This window comes from Falco naumanni, chromosome 9, assembly GCF_017639655.2.
Source record: "Falco naumanni isolate bFalNau1 chromosome 9, bFalNau1.pat, whole genome shotgun sequence".
NCBI classification, from domain to species: Eukaryota; Metazoa; Chordata; class Aves; order Falconiformes; family Falconidae; genus Falco; species Falco naumanni.
In genome coordinates, this window is record NC_054062.1 from 24,244,528 (window position 1) to 24,260,525 (window position 15,998).

Genomic DNA, 15,998 nt, shown 5'->3' on the forward strand with positions numbered 1-15,998 from the left:
AACGGCCCCTGCGGAGGGGGGCGCCCGCCGACCCTGCCCGCCGGTCGCACCGTCACCGCCCGCAGCACTACAGCTCCCGCCCGCCCCTCTCCCGCGCACGGCGCGTGCGCCCGCCCGCTCCCGGCGTGCCCCGGGCCCCAAGGCCTCCTGGGCCTCGTAGTCGCGGCTGCAGCAGCGGGCCCTCGCCGGCAGCGCGGCCGGGGACTCCATTTCCCGCGGGCCTGCGGGCGGCGCATGCGCGGTGCGGGCAGCGGGGCGAGGAGGGGGACGCGGGGCAGCGCAGGTTCCTGTCTGCGCTGGCTGCGGCCTGGCACTGAGAGGAGGGGCGGCCGCGGCCCCGGCCCCGGCCCCGGCGCAGGACTATGGACCCGGCCGAGGCCGTGCTGCAGGAGAAGGCCCTCAAGTTCATGGTGAGGGGCCGCGGCGGTTGGTGGCGGGGATGGGCACCTGTGCGTGTGTCTGTGCGTGTGTCTGTATGTGTCTGTGTGTGTGTGGAGGGGCAGCCGTGGGGAGGGGCGAGGGGTGAGGAGGGGCGGAGGAGGAGGAGGAGGAGGGAGATGGGGCTGGGGGCGAGGGGCGGGGGGACCCAGGGGGAGGCCGGGCCCCTGAGGTGCGCTGGGCGGGCGGGGGAGGGTGCTGAGCAGGGCGCCAGAGGCGCCGTGGGGTGCGGGGAGGGGGCTGCATACAGGGAGCGGGACCCTCACATCCCTGGAAAAGTGTCGGGTGGGGGGGGGGGTAAGTAGGGGGCTGCAGGTGTCACCTGGGAGCAGAAGTTAAACTCGAGTGTGGCAGGAGCTGGCAGAGGGGCCCACTGGCACCGGGAGGGGTTGCGTGTGCAATTCCTGGGATTTTCTCTTTATTTATATGCCTTAGACTATCGTTCTGTACTGCATACCATCTCTCTGCAGTTTTATTTCGTTTTCCATTCTGCCGTGAAAGCTGTAAATATTGACACTTAAATCTTTCACCTGCTGCTGCAGCAGCACATCACTGATAGTGAACGTGAGGAGCACTTCCACTGTTAGAGGTGTGCAGGTTGGCCTTTGGCGTGGAAAACGGCCCTGGGGATACTTGCATCCAAGATGCTCTTCAAAAGTGGGCAGTTTACTTAGGTTTGAGGCGTGATGCACTTAAACTGTAGTTTCTTGCTCTCTTTCTTCATTTGTTGATATTTCTAAGTGTTTTGGCCAGAAACATAAGATTTAGAAATGAAAACAAACTGTTGCCAACTGAATTGAATGTAAATATTGGGTGCCCAAAACTGTTCTTTCCCTAAGGATATAATTTAAATGACTGGCAATGCTTGCTAAAAGTTTGTTTTGGATTAGTGCTTACAGTGGTACAGAATTACATCTAAGCTCATCAAGAAGAAGCAATTCTATTAAACCTCCAGAACATATGCCCAAAATGAAATTGAGGAAACGCTAGTTGCAAATTTTAATTTTTAATGGAGGTTTGAAACACTTGTTTGGCTTCTGTTTTTTAATCTTGTAGGACTTGTTCCTCTTGAGGCTTTTTGACCCTTTTGCTAGTAGTCTCCAAGTTTGTCAGATTTATAGAGTCTCAGCTCAGTGAAGTGGGAAAATGCTATGGATACCTAAATAGGCAGGGTAGCAATTAGTAATCATAAACTCTTTGGTGTGTGATTGGCCAGTGCGGTGTCCCAGATCCTGTTGCACTTGTGTTTGGCCAAGCTTGGTAATTACAACCTGCCTCTGGATAGTGAGTTTCATATCCTGCAAAGTTTCTGCTGAAACACTTTTGTCTTCTGACAAACAGCATTGTGAACATGCTATGCTGACTTCTCATATGCTGCTTTTTTTGCCCCCTGTGCTAAGATTCCCATCCAATGGGTTAGTCCAGACGTTTGAGATCTTCAGTGAGGTTGGGCCTGGGACCTGAGAGAATCCCTGTCCATCTCGCAGCTGGCTGTGTTCTACTTGAACAATAAAGCTCCCTAACGCTAGGGAGAGACCTAAGCATGAGAGAGCTGCTCTCACAGGAGATGGATCTGTCAAGAGCACCAGATAAAGGGAGGCATTATCAAGGTCAGGCTGCACTGAGAACTAAAAGCTAAACCAAGTTCCTCAATGTTTTATTAAAATGCCTCTTGTATGCAAAATCCTTTTCAAAAATACAGTGGAAAGACGTGGCTTCCCTCTGTCCGCTCTGAACTCTTTAGGGTATTTTTGCTCACAGGTTGAGAGGGGAGTGAGAAGAACTTTTGTTTAACACATCTCAGGCTTTTGCTTTAGCTCATGTCTGTCTATAACATGGCTCTTACTTCATCAGCATAATTAAAGTAAAGTTTTTATCAGATTTGGTGGGGTCTTTTGGTGTTTGTGAAGGTGTGGCACAGGTAGGTTGTTTTGATACCTGAGGTATCAGTTGCAAGTATCAGCTTGGCTCTGCTAGGAAGCATCTTGTTGTTTCTACCTTTTAGCATTCAGAAAGTGCTTAGGTACTGCAGTAATGGCACTGGTACAATTATCTACATGGAAGTAGTAGATCAGCTCGTGCATCCTCTCAACTAATGCTGAATCATTCATAGTGTATTATGTTGTTCATCTGAGTGTGTGATGTGCTTCATTCCTTATTAAGTGGCTCACAGTTTGGGTTGAGGTGGGCTCTGCTATTAATTATTGATTTTCCCTGAGAGGTTCCTGAGTGTCATAATAGGTAAATACTCAAATATCTTTTGGAGGCATGAGACCTGTTACCTCTCTAGCTTTTGATAGTTTTGGTTTTGATATGGGTTTGTGATAGGCTTCATTTAATGTGGAAAAGCAGCCCTGTTGGTGGTAGTATTTTTGTGCTTCTCTAGAAAATAATACTTTTTCCACTTAAAAATGTCAGTATCTAGTTTTTGGCATTGACTTTGAGCAGCTGTCTTGAGTCACAAGGTATCAGGCAAGATGGACCAGGTGATTTGGTTTTTATTTTAATGTCTAATAGAAAATCATCATGTGAAGACTTCATTCAAAGCTAATACTACGAATTATTTTGCTTTAAAGTATCTATATTGATGCTTTGAAAGACATACTGGGTTCTGTTTGTTTTTCCTGTGTGCTCATGTCTGTGCAACTTTTTGATGGGAGTAAAAGAAGGCCGCCGTCTTACTGACTGGTATTGGCTTGATTACTTGCCAATAAAACAGTATTACATTTAGCTAGTATCTGCTATGAGTTTCCTAGTTATCTGTGGTCAGCTATGGTATGTATAACCCGGTACTTTAAGTACTTTATTTAACTTCATTTGCCTACTCAATTTACCTCTACATTTTAAGAAGGCCTAATTTCTGATATTTAATTGCTATGTATTAGCATTATGCAGTACCAAGCAACTGCTTACCAGGGAAGACTGTTTTTGCTGGTGAATGAGTGTTTTCTATTGTGTATTCCACATGTCATCCTTCGGAGTTTCTTTGTGAATGAAAGCCAGTTTACAGATTTAAAATATGGTCTTGTAAATGACATAGTCCAGTGTTCTGCAGTCACACCAAGGGTTTTACCAGAGTGGAATCTGTCTCAGTTCACCTCAGCCCCTTTTCATGCTTCTACAGTACTACAGATAAAACTACGCTCTTCATGAAGCATAGTGTGCAAGAGACTGATGCATAAGCTAAAAGGAGAGGTGAATGTGCCCATTAGCTTAAAAAAACCCACCACTACAAAACCCACTCCCAAAACCTTTTGCTTTAGAGAACTCTGGTTTTATGCCTTCAAGAATATGGGATTTCTGTTGTCATAACCATTTACAGAAGTACTAGAATTGAGGTGCTCAATAAGTAACTTTCATATTTGAATAAAGTGTTTAAAACTGTAGATACAGTATTTAAAGTATGAGTGCAATAGGCTCAACTGAGACTTTGATTAAATGTCATATAAACTACATATGCCTGCATAGAATAGTAGATATTTTTTCAAAGTAGCTTCAAATGGTTCTGTTAAGTATACGAATGTTCTGATGATTATCTTTTTAATTAAAATGAGAAATCTTTGTTTAAAGTGGCATTCTTTTTTACGGCCTGTTACAGTCTCTGTAACAATCATTTCTTAAGTCTGAACGTTTTTAATTCCAGGAATCCATTTATATAAAACTATGTTTAGACTTAATTAAGGAACGATTCTTACAAAGCTTGTAAATAGCCAGGAAAAAAGGGACAGAAAATAAAACTGACATTCACACTTAACAGAATGATTGTTACAAGGTATGTAATATGCTATAAAAATACAATAAAGCCCTTTTTATAAGAGTTCATATTTTTTGTTCCTCATTTTGAAAGGTATTTAAGAAAAATATCAAAGCTCTGTGAAGCAACATCTGTTTTCTTGAATGGACTAGTGACAACTTCAGTTGTGTTTAATTAGCAGTGCTTGGAGCTGTACCTGACCAGTTTGGGATCCTGTCTAGCATGGTTTGGGAGGCAATAGCTTGGTAGTTAATGAAGTTTTACTTTCTCAGTTTTTCTGAATGAATCAATTTGTAGTACTTAATTTAATTTCCTGGCTTGTGAATAGGAAGATGTTGATACTAGCGTTTCTCATGAGTGTGTTTTTTCCATGTCATCTCCAAATTATTATTTATCCTTTTCTTTCTGGGTGGCATGATTCTAGTAGGTCCTAATGGCCTTCCAGATTCATAGCAGAAACAAAACCTTCTGATTGTCTTTTAAGACAACCATCTGTGGATGTTTTTGGGTTTTTTTTCTTTGTTTCTATGAGAGAAAACCCTGAAGTTCCTTAATTTTTATATTCTCATGTTTGTAGGAGCTTCCATATAACTGGTAGGTAATATAGTAAGGAATAGTCAGTGTAATTTGAAGCTGAATGGTAATAGACTTGGAATCTTTTCTTTTCCCCACCGCCTTCTCTGTGTGTGTAACAGATGGACAAAGGCTTATACTTTAAAAGAGGTTCTGTTTGCAGTGAACCTGTATGATTTATGGTGTCAGTAGGACTGGGATTTTTGAGAACTAGGACTTGTTAGCTATTGTTCTCAAAGCAGATTTTCAGAATCTTACAGTCTTCCTAATAACATATCTGTGTTGTGGTCATTGTGGCAGAGAATCTTGGGTATCCAAAGCAAGGGTGGCATGAAAGCAATGCAAACAATTTTGTAAAGTGGCTGGGATACCAGCGAGTTGCCTCCTAAATGTGGGGTTCCAAGTCCTGCTTGAACATTAAACAAATGCTTAGTAATTTTTTCCAATAGGACTGAAATAACATCCTCTTAGTTTCAGGATTTGTTGGGACTACTATTTTGTAAAGAAAATGTTGATTTATTTTCTTCTATCCCAAACTTTGTGCTGTATCTTTTTCTGCACTTGGTGCAGGCCTTTGGTACTTCAGTAACTTCACCCTTACTTCTCTGGTAATGTTTCATTTCAGCCACTTTGCTCCATTAAATATATGCAATTAGAAAAGCAAATGGCAAATTTGCTATCGCATCACTGAAGTATTTAGTTTCATAGACTTAAAAAGCAGAATTTGTTGCACTGTGCTCTCCGCACTGTAATATATACCATAAACATCAGAGAGAATAGGCTGACCTTAATATTTGCTTTCCAGACTAAATCGCCGCCTTGCAGCAGTTATTTCCCACTGAATAAAAAGTTTAATTTCACGCCCTGATTAGTGCTAGTATGTGCAGGTGGATATTTATTTTATGCAGCTAAACTAATCTGCCTTGGCAAATTATTTGCCAGTCAGCAGAGCTATAATTCCTCATGAGTATTTGGTACTAAATTATCATTCTCATTAGTGAGATAAAGCAGACTGTTCTAACCACAAAGTTTGGTTAGGCAAAGGGTTTTCTAAATAATCCTTGGAAGATACAAGACATGTACAGTGGCCTCAACATTCTCCAATATTCTGTAGTGGGTTGTGATACAGAAAGAGCTAATGAAGATTTCAGAGGAAGAAAACAAAATTATTCTGTAGATGTGTATTATCTCTAGAGGCAAGGTAGGAATGTACAGTGTTCAGAGATTGCCTCTTTTAAGAGGTACCTAATGAAGAAAAAATGAAATGGTGTTCTTTGAAATATTTCCAATTGGCCAACCAAGCTCTGATCTCTGGGCAGTAAATGAGATAAAAATACGAAGTTACATTGTTGTCTTGTTTATTTTCAATGTTAGCAGCTACTGAGGTAGTGGAAAGAATGACTTGAGACTAGAAGTTAAGTGGCAGAGGAAAGTTTGTGGTCTGGGCTCATTCAAAATTCACTTCATGCTCTAAAAACAATTAAAGTGGGGATCAGAAGGTATTTCCTGATGTACAAATGTTGACTGGATACACTTGTCAAGTGAATATGTTCATCCACTGCTTTGTTTTCTTTGGGTTTTACTGTGCTGGTAGTTTTTGTATCGTAAAATTTGTTAATTAAAAATACTTGTTTTCTATGACAAGGAGAGTCATTTATACCTGGAAATTATGAATTTTTATTAAGAATTGAGTGTAGGGATTCCACTGATATTTTTTTTTTCTTTATAGATACATTTCTTGTCATACTCATTTTCTCAGTGATTGCTGCAACAGTATTTAGGGTATAAATGATCAGATCACATGTAAGACCAGCAAAATCAGCAAGCCTAGCAGCTTGGTTTTGTTGTATAAAAAAATTTCATGTTAAATTCAACAATGTAGGTGAAATAAGCTGTTTTTTCACATCCTTGTTTGCTTACATTGTGCTGTCTCTAGCCTCCATGTGAGCTGGTGAGATTTGTGTAATATTTAACCATTCTCAGTGGCAAACTTAACTAGTGTTTCTAATACTCAGTATTTTCTTCAGCCTTCCTCATTTCCTCCTTCCTACAATTCAGGAGATGCTCAACAAGGCGTATTATTATATATATTTTAAGTGATTTTGCACAGAAGGGCTGAATGCAGTGTGTGTGTGGCTGTGGAAACTGAAAATGAGTTGTAGCCTCGCAGAGTCTGTTGGCTGCAGCTATATAGTAAGTGATCAAAACACAGTTAATAAGCAATCAAACATGAAGCTGTTTTCTTGACAGGATGCTGATTAGTGTTGCGAAAAAGTTCTTGCTCCTACAGAAACTGTTGAAAATAAACATCTTAGGAGTTGCATTAAATGTCCTGCTTATTAAACAACAATGTTTCTAATGTCTATTTGAGGTCTTGAGGAACTCTGGTGTTGGATAAATATTACACCTGCTTTGCAGGAAGAGAAAGCTGAAGCTCAGAAATTTGCCTGGGGTCATGGACTGGGTACTTTTTGGTCTAGGGTCATCTGGTACACTGATAATAGAAGAACAGGTTTCTTTTTACTCTCTTCTATTAGCTAACCTTGTGCTTCTGACCATGTTTTGGTTAATTTTACAATTGGCTAGCCACCTGTTAAGATAACACATTTTATCATTAAACAAAATTAATTTTAAAAATGGCTTGAAACTGTCTTATTTTAATGGGATCTGAATATTCTTATTTTTAATCTGCCTCATGAGGCTTGTCTTTCTTCTGGGAAGTACATTGTTACATCATTAAAATACCATCCCCTACTGAGAGAGAAATCGGTCCCATTCACTAAATGGCAGTGCTGAAACAATGACAAGTATTTCTAAAAACTGCATTAAAATTCATTTTTTCTTTTTCATCTGCAAGTTCGGTGGTTCCATTAACCAATGGGTGCTCAGACAGCTATTAGCTGTGATGGCAGAAGGTTTGAGAAGCAGCAATGAAGACTTTCACTTTTAAATTCTTTCACTTATTAAAGTGATTGCTTGGAAACAAATGATTGATCATAATTTTGCGCTCTCTAGCTGCTTCTAGTCTTCGTCTGTCTTAAGAATTGAGAGAAATATCTGATTTAATTTTCCCTCCCCCCACTGCTGAAACGGGGTCTGTGCATCATCATGATGAGAGCAGCAGGAAGGAGAGAATGAGGGAGAATGGGAAAGCTTGGCAAGGGGTCTTGGCAGTTGTCTTGAGGGAAGGACAGAAGTGTTTGCAGTCTGTGAGCAGGAGCCATGCAACTTCTGGGCAGAATCCACCGGAGTAACCAGTTTGGACTAGCAGAAGCAAAGAGCCTTAGTGCTGGTTTAATTTCCTTCATCCCATGATAAGAAGGGAAAAGTTGCAGGGACTTACTATGATCGAATTAAGAAGTTTGTAAGTGCAGTCGTATGTTAGCTGAACAGTAATAATTGTACTTCCAGCTGTAGTCTAGATGGCCCATCTTTAGAAGCACCTGGAGCAAAATAGATCTGAAGAGGATTGTAGAAAGGGAGAGATACCAGCCAGCGAAGAACTCTGGTGTCATTTTTCCATAAGCTGGCTTTGTGCCTACATGTGGATTCTCCCAGTTTGTTTTGAGGAGTCCTCTCTTGATGTTTCCAGCTAAGGACACAGTTATTCTTGCAGATTGTAAGGTATTATTTCAAATATAGGAGGATGGAGGACAAAGGTGATGGCTGTCTTTGCTCGGATACAAAGCAGGGCTAGACTGTAGTCTGACTAGAAAAGAGAATCATAACATTTCCAGGCTTGCCCATACAGCAACCAAAACAGTCTCTAGTTGTTTCAGAGAAGAATAGTCTAGCATGAAAGTCCATCATGCAATATAGTCACTCTCCCTCTCTACACACATCGTTTGTAATTTATTGTGAGTGATGCAGAATGGAGCAGTGTTTATGTGGGAGTTGCTTTTAGTTTATGGATATTTGGCCTCAAATTCTGTCTGTTAGGAAGATACTGGCAGTTCTCCAGAAGGGTTGTTCATTGGGTCTGCTGAATGCCCTTCCGTTTTATATGCCAAACTCTCAATGGGATTGAAAAATGCAGCCAGCTGTCATTCATCTGGAAATTGGAACAATGGAAAGTGGGTGTAGTCTCAAGAAACGATGGATCAATCTCGTTTTAGAGGATAGGTCTTGGAAGCATCTCAGCAGTTTTCTGATGAAAGCCAAACAACATTAACATCCTCTTCAAATATGATGGAAGGTGTTTTCTGTTTCTAATACATTCAAAAGAACAAAACTCTACATTCCCTGTTTATTTTCTTTTTGTAACTTTTTTCGTATTTTTCTTCTTTTGACTGGGAATGACTCCAGTGAAGTGTGTTGCTCTTGTACTTTGTCACAGCTGTTGTTTCCAAGCAACCATAGATGTCCTGAAAGTTTTGTTGTGTTGCTTTGTTTTGTTTTTTAAACTGGCAAGATGTATATTTGTATCTCAGTGACATTAAAATAAGACTTTATGCAGAGGCAGAACAATACAGGGCACATCAGTGAGAGAAAAAATCTCTGCACAGGATTGGAACAGGTCTTGTGGAGCACAGGTTCAAGTCTGGTATTGGCAGACGGTGTACTCTCTAGTCCCCTTTGCAAGCTACTCAAAGCAGTTCTTGAGTGGAATTTTCTTTGCCATGCCGTTGTAGAACTATTCAAAATGTGACTACTTTGAAAGCTAGAATCCTCATTCTTATTTTCCAGCTTAACTTCATTCATGGCTAATTCATTCTCATCTGTTCTTGTGCCAATATTGTCCTTGAGCTGAAACAGCTCTTCTTGCTCCCCTGTGTTCATTTGCATGTATTTGTGGAGAATAATCACATCCTCCTCTGAGCTGGATCTGGTCAAGCTAAACCAGCGTTATTTTTTTTTTTCTGTCATAAAACATTTCCTGTAACTTTTGATCATCTTAGCATACCTCTTTAAACAGCTGTAGGATTTGACTAATCTCTCTGGAACATGAATGACCAGATCTAGACAGAATGTTTCAGGAAAAGTTTTACTGGTTCCTTGTACAAAAGAAGTAATCCTGATTTCGCTCTTCTGGGAATTTTTCACTTTATACAATGTCCTATTATTTGTAGTATTTGTAGTATTTGCCATCTTCATGGCTGTATTCTATTGGTGAACCATCGTTATCTAATTAGTAACCTATCCCGGAGCATTTTCCCCTCTTCTCAGTTACTGAGTCCCTAGTTTATGATGGAAGTAATGTTACTTTTTAATTTGTGTACATCTTGTGTTGGTTCTGTTACCCAGATCTTCAAGATGCTGTGTCCTGTGTATTTGTGATGTCTCTTAACTTTGTCTTCAGCCAATTTCATTAGCACGTTGGCAATTCCAGTTTTTTTTAGCCATTAGTGAGAATATTTTATCATTAATTTCAAGATTAATAATGAATTTCAACAAGGATCAATCTCTGTACAGCTTGATGATTCCTTTTTCAAAATAACCTGTGATCCTCTACCCTTTTTAGTTTCTTATCCTCCTTACAACTCTGGTATTAATCCTAATCCTCTCCATTTTAACTAGTAACTTCCTACATGACATCTTTCAAATGCTTAACTACTTCTAATTTGTCTGGACTTCAGTGATCTTCTTAAAGAAGAAGATTGGGTTAGTCTAGCACTAATTCTAATTTGTTCTAAATTGGGAGTAGATTTACTTGTGTCTCCCATGGTGATTGCTTCATTTTGGCAATAGTTACCAGTACGCAGTCTCAGTAGATTCTCTTTCTTGGGAGGCAGGACATACTGTTTGTCTGTTTGTGTTTTGGTGTTTTCGCTTTTTAAGGGTTGGTCAGTCACTTCTGCAACATTTTTAGACTTGTTCTGGTTAGTCGTCTTATAGATAGTTGTTCTGCATGGGGATGCTACCGGAGGCTGCCCATTAGGTGTCTTCAGCTACTTCTGTTGCCCCGGTTCATTCCTGTATCCCAGTCCTACAAGACAACAGGCTTCTTTGTGTTTTAAGGAGGAGTTTCCTCTGGTTAACCAAGCAAAGGAACATTTACATCTTGTGCCAGTCCCAAAGAGTTGAGAACTGTCGTAGAGCTGAGCTTGGTACAGGGCATTTAGATCAGGAAGGGAGATTTAACATATTCCTCTTACAAATCTGTCAGCTTCATTTGTGAACTGCAGATTTCCTTCCAGGATAGCTGGGCACAGACCTGTAACCTGTCTCTTCTGCATGCCTTTTTTTGTCCACTACCTAAAATTCAGCAGGGGCGATCAGAAAAGTGAAAGTTAGTCTTGTATGTTCCTCTGCTGATTATGGAGATCATAGTTTTCCAGACTTCTTGATTTTGTTCACCTTGGCTGTATTTTTTCTTCAAGTATAGAAAATTCTCTACCTGATGATCTAAATCTCAGTAAAAAAAAATCAGAATCCAGGTGAGCTTTCTGACTTTTCCATGGACTTACAAAAACCAAACGTTTTATTGATCTGGAGACAAGCTTCCAGCTTTTGTTTTATACATTAACACTTGCACTGTGAATGCCACTGTTCTTGTTGGATGCTTACCTGGCACAAGTTCAGATGGTAGAGGGAGAGAGAAATGTAGCTTCTCTTCACCACAGAGCTTGCAGTCTTGAAGGAGGCTGAATATAGGACTTGAATTTCAGACTTAAAATCAGCCATGCTTTTGCTTATGGGCATGAAGAGGATCTCTTTACATTGCTATATAGGAAGCGTGTTTGCAGAACTTGCTGTTACTTTGTCCAAAGATTAATGGAGTGCTGTCACAGGTTTCCATTTGGGTTTGAATACTGTAGTTTAGTACTCTTGTGAGCCCTTAAGAAGCTATCCAGGTGTTTCATGTTACACAGGTAGTTTTCCTGGTATCTGCTGCTCTTGAAGGATATAAAAACTTGTATCTTTTTATCTGTCAAGGAATATAAATAGACATTCTCCAGCCTGAGTTGGTTTAGAGCTGATCTCTGTTGACACACTCTGAACAGATTCACTGAAGAACTGGGGTAGCCATGTTCACCGTGTGTGGTGAATTCATTAAGTTTGCAGACAGTCGGAGCCTACTGTTTGACGGTGCTGTGTCCTTCTGATGGAGTTTGTATCAAACTGAGATCCGAGTCACCTGACAGTGTTTGCTTGTTCCTTCTACAAAATATCATAAAGGGCACACTTAAATATTGGCAGCTTACTGTTTTAGAATCAGAGATACCATGGTTTTCTCTAGTAATAATGAATGATTTTGAAATCCTGTCTTTGGTTTTGTTGAGAGTCCACAGATCTAAGTGTGCCGTATTTTGAATACTGCTTTGGGCAGTGGAGTAAGGTATCTGTTTGGGCCGTGAAGTTGTGTATTTTGTAGTAGGAATTCAATTTATTGCTGTAATGCATACAAACTCTTTAACGAGTTCTAGGCCACAGGGGATATTTTCTTTTGCTGTGGAAGTCATCTCAACTGGACAATCTTCAGTGCAACTGGCCATGCCCTCTCACGTCAGTGACTGACAGATTTAATTCTGTCTTTGTAGCTGAGCGCCTGTTAGTTAATGGAGTCGTGAATATTGTTACTCAGAGGCAACCTTCAGAGTATTAAAATGCATTATTCCTGTTCGTCACTTGATATTTATCAAACAGGGTGTTATATCTAATGAATGCAATGTTATCGTCAAATAAATACTGTGTGTAGATCATAACTTAAAAGGAATGAAAATATAAGTAGCTTCACTGTTGCTTTGCAGTGACAGAGAGAGATGGGTTTAGCTTGCCTGTTTAAATCGTATGTGATGGAAACAGAGAGTGAATGTCCTCTCTGAGGGAAAAGGAAGCATTATGGGTTATATGATCAGATTCATAAGATCCTTAGTACATATATATTTCATACAGGTCTCCCCCCCCTTTTTTTTTCCTACATGGAAGTAGATGAAATGGAGAAGCAGCAGTACTGCCTTGCAAGTACTGTAGTAGGTTTCCTTTTATAGTTATCGTTCTTAACTTATTTATCTTTTCTTATGGAAGTGAAGATGCAGATATTTAAGAACCCTTCTTGCACAAAAAAGCCCAATTTCCGCTCAGTACTTAATTAGCACTTGTTTATGACACGGCATCTGATTTGATTTTCAAAACAAATTGCACAGTAAAGAGGCTGATATTTAAACTGTATAGTAACCACAGCTCCAGCTGTGACTCAAATATTGTAAGCCTTCAGGGGTTGTGTTTAGGCTTAGAAAATAGGAACTCAGGCCTGTAATTAAATGTCCTCTAAAAATCAGCCTTTGTAGGAAAGGGAAGAGGGTACCACGGAATTTTAAATTACTGACTTGTTCTCAGAAATCATTCTGTTGTTCTGGGCCTTGCTAGGGACTGCAGAAATCAAATGGATAAAAAATGGAAGAGTAGATTACTAAAGGAAACAAAGTCAGGAGTTGCAGAAAAAAAGATGAGCAAAGCAAGCTATTCAGGCTCACAGGTTTATAGGCAATTGCAATATATATAATAATTTTAGTATGTGGGCAGTATATAGATGACAAGTTCTGTGGCCACCAAAAAGACTAAAGAGAAAGTAGGCATTCATTTCACACAGAGTAAAATTGCATTTTTGTGGAATGTGGAATAAACCATCTGCAGTGGTGGAAGGCTCATTTTTAAAGTCAGTCATCAATAATAAATGTGAATGTTTTGGAAAAGAAAGTACAAATTAGTCACTCACCTAGATAAAAATGTGAAATATTCACAAAATAGCATGATAGAAATTAGCAGTTAGAGTGCTTCCAGAGTCACTTTTTGAGGAAACCAAACACTGTTGTGGCTACTGAATTAGAAAATAAAATTACCCTAGCAGCCTGACTTCTAGTCATGGTAAATGCTGCGGGAGATGCTAAGAGAAAATACTGTGCTTATGAATGATATTGAACCATGAGCATAAACGGCGTGTGCTCATGAAGATACAAAAATGAGTGCATCTTGCTGGGCAATTAATTGTATTGTTGATAGAATTGCCTTGAATAGATCATAATTGTGGAAGATTTTAGTGTTGATTGATAAAATAGTACAGTTTTCGAACAAGGCAGTTCTGTGTCCCACATCTTTTAAAGGCTGGGGGAAGAGGGGCAATTTTATTTTATTTTTTAAACTCTCAAGCATATATGGGTTCCTCTTCTGTCATTCTGTAGTTGTCTGCTCTTATTTGGATACTGAAATTCAGAATGTTTAAATCAGATATACTTATTTAAGTGCCTGTCTGGCTGAAGAATGCATTCCTAGGGGCCATTCACAATGTGCCTAGGAGAACCACAGAGCTTCAGAATTTAGGAGATCAGTTGTAAATGTTTAGCCAGTGGTGATTCTGTGAGATTGTAATTAAATTACGCTTTTCGATCAGTGTTTGTATTTCATGTGAATAGGGGTTGGTGCAAATATCCCACTTTAATGGCATAATCAAAAGTATGTGGGTAGTGACATACCTCATACCGGTATAATTTGCTTCTATATAGTTTATTTTCCTCTTAGATGAGGGTGGTAGGTTCATCAAATATAAAGGAGATGTACAAAGATTTTGCAAGTACAGCGTTGAGGGATGAGTGATGGGTCTTAGTTTCTCCTATTTGTATATTTAACTTGTCAGCCTTAAGAAATAGAATTTACAGTAGCTGCTAATCTGCTCAAAGTCCTGATTACTTTTATTGCTATTACTCGAGCAACTTTGTGTTGAAATCACAAAGAACTTGTGTTGGTAAGAGTTATTAAATAGAAATACAGTGTTATCTTTGGTATTGGAGACACTTCTGCATGAGAGTAATCCTGTTGATGGCAATAGATCTGTTAATACATATCTGCAGGACCAGGGTCTCCAAATTAAATGGCTTAAATTCAAACTATTCTGGACCGATGGGCTTTACCGATGTTAAGGAGCCTGTCAGTCCTAAGAGAAAGCTTGAATGTTATCCTTGAATTTGTAGGTTAGGTGACAAACAAAGAAATGAAGTAATTTTTCACAATGTGGTGTGTGAACCTAGGTAAATTAAAGACCAGTATTTGGGGGGGCTCTACTTCTGTCACTGTGGTTTCAAAAGATCATTATTTTTGCTTGCTTATAAAGGCTTTCCCCGCCCCTGCATTGGCAGGTATACTGTGCTGTGCTACTTTGAAAAAGCAACTGTAGCACTTGAGCCGGAAGTAAAATGTGTGTTTCTGTAGTGTTCTTGCTAGATACATAGCACTTCATATAGTTTCTTCCATTTTCAAAGCATGTAGAAATGTCAGCAGTTCCTCTCAGCAAACCTGTGAGGTGGGTTAAATGAGTGTTGTCCTCATTTTACAGTGGTAGAGAGACTAACCACCCATGAAGTTAGTGCTAAAGTAAGGATTAGAGTCTCAGAGCATGATGCTTCTAGCTGTGTGAGAAGTCCCCTAAAACATAGTTTGTTAATGTATTAAGCATTGCAAGTCCAAACTCAGCAGGTGATTGCAGTAACCAGATATACTTGACTTTAATTAATCAGCACAATGGTGGTTATTAAAATTCATGTTTAACTGAGATTACTGGCTAGGACACAAGGGCGTAATCTTACTGCTGCTTTGCAGGAGGATTTAAACTTAAACTGGAAAGAAGCAAAAATAACTAAAGTTCAATGTATATTGTAAAATCCTGTATGTGTACTTCTCTTTAAAGACAAGATTTTAGTTTGTTCTTGTTTTGATTTCAAATTCCAAGGCTGGACTACCTCCCCACCGTAGATGTGGAGGTCTGTCATTCAGTGGTGAAACATTTTTCCTCTCCAACCAATTGTATTTTTAGCGTTGCAAGTACCAAGATGGACACAGTTTGTATAAACCAAACATTTTGTTGACACAAGAACAAGTGGGAATAAACTCGCCTTGAATAGAGCCATTTTGAAAATCAGAAAGATTTTTCCAGCCTTCCAGAAGTAGCAGTAGGGGCACTTATCTACTAGTTTGGAAGGGAAGTACAGTGAATTAAGAAAGGGATTGTGAAGTAGTTTCTAGGAGCAAGAAAGATCTCTGGACTTGGTGTCTGCAAATGTCCAGTCTCATCCTGTTGCTTAGATGTGATTTTGGTTTCTGAGTATCTTCTTTTTTTTGGGAAGAGGGGGGAGTACAATTGAATCCACTTGATTGTGAAAATACCTTCAAACTGCAAATATATCATGACAGGCAATGTTTCATTTCTTTGTTACATACTTTTTTCTAGCTGTAAGTTATGCTATATGTTTTGTGCTTCCAGAACAATTGGATGTCTTGTTCTTTCCTTAACCTGATAAAT

General features: G+C 39.7%; 1 protein-coding gene across 6 annotated transcripts in view; it reads left to right on the top strand.

The window, feature by feature from the left end:
• Positions 1–249: 249 nt before the first annotated feature.
• Positions 250–15,998, top strand: part of BTRC (beta-transducin repeat containing E3 ubiquitin protein ligase) — a 116,816-nt gene continuing 101,067 nt past the window's right edge. For all 6 annotated transcript variants that reach the window (XM_040606005.1, XM_040606007.1, XM_040606009.1 and 3 more), the window contains exon 1: positions 250–410. In XM_040606005.1, coding sequence (XP_040461939.1) covers positions 363–410 — 48 coding nt within the window. In that variant the 5' untranslated portion in view covers positions 250–362. The remainder of the gene's footprint in view (positions 411–15,998) is intronic.